The sequence below is a fragment of the Schistocerca piceifrons genome, chromosome 2, assembly GCF_021461385.2.
Source record: "Schistocerca piceifrons isolate TAMUIC-IGC-003096 chromosome 2, iqSchPice1.1, whole genome shotgun sequence".
Lineage (NCBI taxonomy): Eukaryota > Metazoa > Arthropoda > Insecta > Orthoptera > Acrididae > Schistocerca > Schistocerca piceifrons.
Window position 1 is genome coordinate 778,122,918 of NC_060139.1, and position 8,480 is coordinate 778,131,397.

The following is an 8,480-nucleotide window of genomic DNA, read 5'->3' on the forward strand; positions in this document are numbered from 1 at the left end:
ACGTGGTGTTATAGTCGGCGCACGAGCTGTTGCACACAGCATCTTTGAGGTATCGGTGAAGTAGGCATTTTCCCTTACGACCACTTCACGAGTGTACCGTGAATATCAGAATTCCGGTAAATCATCAAATCTCCAACGCTGCAGCCGGGAAAAGATCCTGCAAGAACGGGAACAACGACAACTCAAGAGAATCATTCAGTGTGACGAAACATCAACGACATGCGCTTTCGAAGCCGAAGGCCCACTCGTGTCACTTGACGACTGCACGATACGAGGCTTTACGCCTGGCCTGGACCCGTCAACACCGACTTTGGACTGTTGATGGCTGGAAACAATTTGTCTGGTGGGACGAGTCTCGTTTCAAATTGTATCAAGCGGATGGACGTGTACCGGTATGGAGACACTCATGAAGCCATGGACCCTGCATATCAGCAGGGGACTGTTCAAGCAGTTGGAGGCTCTGTAATGATGCGGGGCGTGTGCAGTTGGAGTGAGATGGGACGCCTGATTCGTTCAGTCTGATCACCTGCAACCATTAATGTCCATTGTGCGTTCCGATGGACTTGGACAATTCCAGAAGGATAATGCAACACCCCACACGTCCGAAATATGCTAACGAGTGGCTCAGGAGGACTTTTCTGCACTTCCGCTGGCCACCAGACTCCCCAGACAAGAACATTATTGAGGATATCTGGGATGCCCTGCAACGTGCTGTTCAGAAGAGATCTCCACCCCCGTCGTACTCTTACGGATTTATCGACAACCCTGCAGGATTCATGGTGTCAATTCACTCCAGCATCACTTAGTCGAGTCCATGCCACGTCGTGTTTCGGAACTTCTGTGTGCTCGCGGGGGTCCTGCACGATATTAGGCAGGTGTCCCAGTTTCTTAAGATCTTCAGTGTATTTGGTTGCGCACCACCTTAACGGTTGGTTCTGACTATGAATGTAAATATAGTTGCCAGGGTTGTGACTTCGTTGACTCTTTAGTGACTTAAAGTAACAGGATCTTGCGACGGGACCCGCGGTGTCAGAAAACGTTCTTGTGAGTAAAGATGTGTTTGCTTCTGTGTTGGAGAGCCGCAGAGCCTGTGCTCTTGGAGGGCCCGTTTGCGAGGCGTCCCGAATTTTCTGGAGACGTCGAGGCATGTTATCAGCCACTTGGTGGCTTGTTCATAAACAGAGTTTCTTCCACGTTTGAATGCTTTCCCTCCAGTTAGGGCGTCCTTTACTAGTAATTTTCCCTAACCCAAGCACTGATGTTTAATAATTTGTTTACAAAAGTACTGATTTCGCTGAACAACTTGTTCTAAAACCAGAATTGATGCTTTCTACGAGGGTCACTCCAAAAGAAATGTACACTATTTTTTTTATAGTCTATTCTTTATTCTACATGTTTGAAAGTTTTACAGTGTGTAGATACATCCTTTAGGAACAATATTTTTATTTCTCCACATAATTTCCACCCCTGTCAACTGCCTTACACCATCTTGGAACCGGCGCCTGTATAGCCGCACGGTAAAATTCTGGACCAACCTGTTGGAGCCACTGTTTGGCAGTGTGCACAAGGGAGTCATCATCTTCAAACCTTGTTCCACGAAGAGAGTCTTTCAGTTTCCCAAAGAGATCATAGTCACATGGAGCCAGGTAAGGCGGGTGTTTCAGTGTTGTCGGTCGTGCATTGTCGTGCAACAGCAAAACATCCTGCTTTTGACGATATGGTGGAACACGACTCAGTCGAGCTTGAAGTTTCTTCAGTGTCGTCACATATGCATCAGAATCTTGGTGGTTCCACTTGGCATGATGTCTACAAGCAAGAGTCCTTCGGAATCGAAAAACACCGTAGCCATAACTTTTCCAGCAGAAGGTGTGGTTTTGAATTTTTTTTTCTTGGGTGAATTTGAATGATGCCACTCCATTGATTGCCTCTTCGTCTCTGGTGAAAAATGATGGAGCCATGTTTCATCACCTGTCACAATTCTTCCAAGAAATTCATTTCCACCGTTCTCGTACTATTCCAAAAGTTCGCTGCATACCGTTTTCTTGTTTCTTTATGAGCTACTGTCAACTTCCTGGGAACCCACCTGGCACAATTCTTTTTTAACGCCAACACTTTCAGTATTCTGCAAACACTTCCTTCACCTATCCCAACGTAGCGTGACAATTCGTTAACTGTGATGCGTGTGTCAGCAGTCACCAATTCGTTAACTCTCTGCACATTGTCTGGAGTGTGTGCAGTACGAGGCCTGCCGCTGCGAGGACAATCCTCAATATTGCTGTGCCCGCTTTCATCACGTAACCTGCTTGCCCACCGACTAACTGTACTGCGATCGACAGCAGCATCTCCATACACCTTTTTCAACATCTTGTGGATATTTCCCACTGTCTCGTTTTCACACTACGGGAAATCGATGACAGCACGCTGCTTCTGAAGCCGCGTACACACTGCCACTGGAAACATGTTTCTGCCGGAAACATTGTTTTCTGCGATGTTTCGCAAATGTTTCCGACTTTGTTTCTGGTCTCTGTTTCCGTCCACACTGGCGGCAAACATTTCTCGTGTGTTCACGCCGTCTGCAGTGCCCCTTGTGTTATTGTGTTCGTATCGTCTGCTGCTGCGTTATGTCTGGTGTCGAAGAAACAATAATGATATGTGGAGCTGCATTATTAATGCTAGAAGGTTTACACAAACAAAATGAAAGGCGTCCTCGTCGTTGGTGGAGAAAAACATTCTATAGAAGAACTAGCGGAAATAATCTGCTACGTGAGCTGAGTATGGAAGACGGCTCTGGCTTCCGCAACTTCACTCGGATCTCACCTACCGATTTTGAATATCTGGCAAATATGATATCACCATTTGTTTCAAAAAAAGACACGAATTTCAGGAAAGCTATTTCAGTCAACCAAAGGCTTGCAGTTACTCTTCGTTTCCTGGCAACAGGAGATTCATTTCAGAGCCTTGCGTATTTATTTCGCATTTCGAAACAAGCAATATCTAAAGTAGTACCCGAAGTATGTGAAGCTCTGGTGGAAGTACTGAAGGATTATGTAAAGGTAAGTAAATGAAAAACATCGTTAAATAAGCACATTTACGAAGGTTATTATTTCTCAATTACGTTACATAATTCGTCAAACACAACTTCTTCAACTGCGTTGTCACTGTCACTGTCTACATAGCTTGTAAATGTAACAGGGGAATTGTTACTTGATGATGATGGCCCTGCTACATTCATACCCCTTTTCGACTGCTCACTTTCTAAATACGCTACATGTTGTTTCATTAGTACATTATTAAGAATAGCCATTGTTTTTGCTCGTTGTAACTCGGGCAATTTCCTTAAAACTGAGGCCACATACTGCCCATACGCACTGCATTCATCGTCCTTGTCTTCTTGTTTTTGCAGCACTTTAGTTAGCAATTGAGTAGCAATCTTGAAGGGTTGCTGCATGTCTTTTTTCTCGCCCATCATCCTTCTGATTTTTGGTGGTGGAGGACTGGAAGGTCCAGCTGCAACCTCTTCGTCCTCAATTGTGCCCTCTGGCGAATGTACGAAAACCTGAAAATCAAATTTCTTTCTTTCAGATACCTGCGACTGAAAACGACTGGAGTGAAACAGCATGTTTATTCTCACAGATTCTTCAGTTCCCCCATTGTGTCGGAGCAATTGACGGGAAACATATCGTGCTACAGTGCCCTGTTGGTAGTGGAAGTGAATATTACAATTATAAAGGTTCATTCAGCATTGTGCTGCTTGCTGTCGTCGATGCCAGCTACAACTTTTTGTACGCAGACATCGGCTGCCAAGGCAGAATATCAGATGGTGGTGTGTTCAAAAACGCGAGCATAAATGAGTTGATTAACAAAAAGAAACTTAACTTGCCACATGCCGAATGCTTACCAGGTGGCACCAAGGCCCTACCATATGTTTTTGTAGCAGATGATGCATTTCCCTTACAGGAAAACATTATGAAACCCTACCCGGGAAAACATGTTAAAGGTTCAAAAGAGAGAGTTTTTAATTACAGGCTTTCAAGGGCCAGAATGGTTGTTGAGAACACTTTCGGCATTATGGCTTCAGTTTTTCGTGTGTTTAAAAAACCTATGTTGCTACAACCGGAAAAGGCAAAAACTGTCACACTTACAGCTGTATGTCTCCACAATTTTTTAAGGCGAAATGCTGCGGCAAGGAACCAGTACTCCCCACATGGAAGCTTCGATTCCTACGATTTACAAACAGGTGAAATGATTCCAGGCACATGGAGACGAGATGACACTGCATCAGTTTTCATTTCAGCACAGAATATACCAAGGAAAGCTGCTTCCACGAATAAACAAATTCGAGACGAATTTGCTAATTATTTTTTAAGCCCACACGGAAGTGTACCGTGGCAAAATAACTATGGGTGAATGTGACTGTGTACTATAAAATACAAATAAAGACAAACAAGCATAATTTTCGTACCTCATTTTCCACAGTATCTTTTGTCTCCTTTGGCTCATGTACATCGTCCAAGAACTGCAGCAGCCGATAGCCGAACCAGTTCGAGTCATATGCAGTGTCTGCACCACTACCAGATGGTCTGCTGGCAATAATTTTTCTTTTCTCGCGCCTGTACGCAACCACTAGCGATCGTATTTTCTTCTCAACACTTCCCTTGTCCGTGCTAAAGGCTGTTGCAATTTTTGCAAGAGCATCGTGTTTTTTAAGGGTATTTTTGTAATCCTTGCTCCGGACGTTCCATAAACAATCCTCCTCCTGGTACATTGCAATTAAATCGACAATTTGTTGCCTTGACCACTCCATTATTCTACAAAACAAAGCGAAAATGAAAACGACAGTAAACAGAACACCGCTAAAAAGTTGACGACACACACACACATACGCTAGCGCCGTGCAGCGGTGACAAGTGGTAGCTAGCCGGAAACATTGTTTCCTTTGATCTGTACCGACACTGCTACGGATAGATGTTTCTGTGTTTCCAAACATGTTTCGAAACATGTTTCCAAATGGTGTCCACATCAAGCTACCGGAAACATGTTTTGAAAACATGTTTCAGTCTCAGTGTGTACGCGGCTTGACGAACGTCAGGTGTAGCAGCCATCTTGAAGACATGCTGTGACAGCGCCGCTCACGGGAACAGGTTGAACTAAGTTTGAAAACAAGCGGGAAGGATGTCTCTACACACTGTAAAACTTTCACACATGCAGAATGAAAACTGCATTTTTACAAAAATACTGTGCATTTCTTTTGGAGTGACCCTCGTTCTATGTTTACTTAAAGCAAACTTTGAAATTTGATAATTTGCTCAGACTAGTATAAACTTGTTTAAATAATTTGTTTTAAATCAAGGATTGATATTATTGTAATTTGCTGTGAAGCAAGCATTTGTGTGACTCTTTAATATTTGGTCACAAACAGGGTTAATGTCTTTTATAATTGATTCAAAGGAGAGATCAATTTTTTGTGTTAACTTGCCTGATCAATTTTTTGTGTTAACATGCCTGAATACGATGTTTAATATATGCAATTAAAAATTTGTTGGTCCACGAATGATGTTCAGTGCGCTGTTGTCCCAGTCCTTCCGATGTCAAGGCAAAGAGGCGCGGAAGCGTGTATCATATTGCTTGGCAGTAATGTGACCTTGTAGAGTAATCATGCGGCCCATGAATTAACACGTCATGGGAGTCCAAATCACCACCATGTTTCACTACTGGGATGTAAACTCGGCCGGCCGCGGTGGCCGTGCGGTTCTAGCGCTGCAGTCCGGAGCCGCGGGGCTGCTACGGTCGCAGGTTCGAATCCTGCCTCGGGTATGCATGTGTGTGATGTCATTAGGTTAGTTAGGTTTAAGTAGTTCTAAGTTCTAGGGGACTGATGACCATAGATGTTAAGTCCCATAGTGCTCAGAGCCATTTGAACCATTTTTTTTGAACCTGCGACCGAAGCAGCAGCGTGGTTCCGGGCTGAAGCACCTAGAACCGCTCGATCAAAGCGGCCGGCTATGTGATATAAATCTTCGATACCCTGCCTCTTGAAACACCAAACATTTTGGCTATCTTAGTTACGAGAAAGCCTAACATAAGAGTATCAAAATTTTTCTCACGTTGCAATTGCGTTAGTTCCAACATAATCCACTCACCATTATACAGAACACTTTTCTGACCACAAGTGACATTTGCAACGTACTGAGGGCACTGCACAGGTGCGTTCGTGATGAATTTCATCAGCGCAACTTGCATGCTTTGCTAGCCTCCGCATATATGTTCTGGCACGCATTTCTAGTTTTTTTTTTTTTTTCATGCGCTGTAACACACGAGGATACAGGACGTCAGTGACGTGCCACTGTTTTTCCAGTCACTACCAGCCGATGGCTTCTAACATCATGCGCTAGGTACACATAAGACCTCTGTGCCTCTCCAAAATATTACAAGAATGGTATTTCGTCCCAGGTCACCGATATACTCAAAGACGATGGTCATCTGCGGTACACAGAACACAATGCCACCGTAAGTCACCATTCTTTGCTTGCTATCGAAGACAGTGCTGCCAAAGCAGAGTTACTAAACACAGCCTTCCGAAATGCCTTCACAATAGAAGACGAAGTAAATATTTCAGAATTCGAATCGAGAACAGCTGCCAACATGAGCAACGTAGAAGTAAATATCCTCGGAGTAGGGAAGCAACTGAATCACTTAATAAAAACAGCTCTTCTGGTCGAGATTGTATACCAATTAGGTTCCTATCCGAGTATGCTGATGCATTAGCTCCATACTTAACAATCATATACAACCGTTCGCTCGACGAAAGATCCGTACCCAAAGACTGGAAAGTTGCACAGGTCACACCAATATTCAAGAAAGGTAGTAGGAGTAATCCACTAAATTACAGGCCCATATAGTTAACGTCGACATGCAGCAGGATTTTAGAACATATATTGTGTTCGAACATTATGAATTACCTCGAAGGAAACGGTCTATTGACATACAGTCAACATGGGTTTAGAAAACACCATTCCTGTGAAACACAACTAGCTCTTTATTCACATGAAGTGCTGAGTGCTATTGACAACGGATTTCAGATCGATTCCGTATTCCTGCATTTCCGGAAGGCTTTTGACACTGTACCACACAAGCGGCTCTTAGTGAAATTGCGTGCTTATGGAATATCGTCTCAATTATGTGACTGGATTTGTGATTTCCTGTCAGAGAGGCCACAGTTCGTAGCAATTGACGGAAAGTCATCGAGTAAAACAGAAGTGATTTCAGGCGTTCCTCAAGGTAGTGTTGTAGGCCCTTTGCTGTTCCTTATCTATATAAACGATTTGAGAGACAATCTGAGCAGCCGTCTTCGGTTGTTTGCAGATGATGTTGTCATTTATCGACTAATAAAGTCATCAGAAGATCAAAACAAACTGCAAAACGATTTAGAAAAAAGTATCTGGATGGTGCGAAAAGAGGCAGTTGACTCTAAATAAAGAAAATTGTGAGGTCATCCACATGAGTGCTAAAATGAACTCGTTAAACTTCGGTTACACGATAAATCAGTCTAATCTAAAGGCCGTAAATTGAACCTAATACCTAGATATTAGAATCAAGAACAACTTAAATTGGAAGGAACACATAGAAAATATTGTGAGGAAGGCTAACCAAAGGTACGTTTTATTGGCTGGACACTTAGAAAATGTAACAGATCTACTAAGGAGACTGCCTACACTACCCTTGTCCGTCCTCTTTTAGAATACTGCTGCGCGGCGTGGGATCCGTACCAGATAGGACTGACGGAGTACATAGAAAAAGTTCAAAGAAAGGCAGCACGTTTTGTATTGTCGCGAAATATGGGAGGGTGTGTCACAGAAATGATGCAGGATTTGGGCTGAAAATCTTTAAAAGAAAGGCGTTTCGTACTTGCTTCGGCAGTACATATACTAAAATTGGAACGATACAGCGAAGATTAGCATGGGCCCTGCGCAAGGATGACACGCAAAATCGTGAAGCGTTCCACATTTTTGCCGGCACGGTAGCTCAGCGTGTTCGGTCAGAGGGTTAGCTGCCCTCTGTAATAAAAAAACTGAGTTAATGGATCAACAACGAACTAAAACGGGTGTCTTTTGACGTCCGCCTCGAGCAGATGCAATGAACAAAAGCAAAAAAAAAAAAAAAAAAAAAAATGGAACTTGAACAACGAGCATGCGTGCCCTCCCTTTCCCATGGAATCCAGTATCAGGTCCCTGTCACACATGAATGCCTCACAAATCTGGATACTGTACGACTGGACCAGCCGACCAAATCGATGTACTCAATAACGGCTCCTTCAACCTCTGTCAGCTGCTGATAACGTTGTCTCACATTATTACGCCACATCTCCGTGTCCTTTGTAGTGGTCATTCAACATCAGATGCTGTTCATATGTCGTTTATATCCTACCAGGCCTGATAAAAATTCTAAAAATAAAAAACACTCATGTACTCTGAACCCCATTC

General features: G+C 43.5%; 2 protein-coding genes and 1 non-coding gene across 3 annotated transcripts; 2 read left to right on the forward strand and 1 right to left on the reverse strand.

Moving 5' to 3' along the window:
- Positions 1-2,595: 2,595 nt before the first annotated feature.
- On the forward strand, positions 2,596-4,453 carry LOC124777600 (protein ALP1-like). The gene is made up of 2 exons (XM_047253062.1): positions 2,596-3,053; positions 3,583-4,453. Exons 1-2 carry the CDS (start codon positions 2,622-2,624, stop codon positions 4,405-4,407), a joined length of 1,257 nt encoding a protein of 418 aa, XP_047109018.1. The 5' UTR covers positions 2,596-2,621; the 3' UTR covers positions 4,408-4,453.
- Positions 3,090-4,920, reverse strand: LOC124777601. Its single transcript, XM_047253063.1, has 2 exons — positions 4,463-4,920; positions 3,090-3,556 (listed from the first exon to the last, which is right to left on the reverse strand). The coding sequence occupies exons 1-2, from the start codon at positions 4,802-4,804 to the stop codon at positions 3,101-3,103; spliced, it is 798 nt and encodes a 265-aa protein (XP_047109019.1). The 5' UTR covers positions 4,805-4,920; the 3' UTR covers positions 3,090-3,100.
- A 2,981-nt stretch (positions 4,921-7,901) lies between these two features.
- On the forward strand, positions 7,902-8,008 carry LOC124778145. Its single transcript, XR_007015859.1, has one exon. It is a non-coding gene; the product is annotated as a U6 spliceosomal RNA (small nuclear RNA).
- The last annotated feature ends 472 nt before the right edge of the window (positions 8,009-8,480 follow it).

Bases quoted from the DNA above. Each gene is read 5' to 3' on its own strand.
- LOC124777600 (XM_047253062.1), top strand. From the start codon at position 2,622: ATGTCTGGTGTCGAAGAAACAATAATGATATGTGGAGCTGCATTATTA. The intron at 3,054-3,582 runs GTAAGTAAATGA...TCTTTCTTTCAG, and splicing joins TACTGAAGGATTATGTAAAG to ATACCTGCGACTGAAAACGA.
- LOC124777601 (XM_047253063.1), bottom strand. From the start codon at position 4,804: ATGGAGTGGTCAAGGCAACAAATTGTCGATTTAATTGCAATGTACCAG. The intron at 3,557-4,462 runs GTACGAAAATTA...TTTGATTTTCAG, and splicing joins AAGATACTGTGGAAAATGAG to GTTTTCGTACATTCGCCAGA.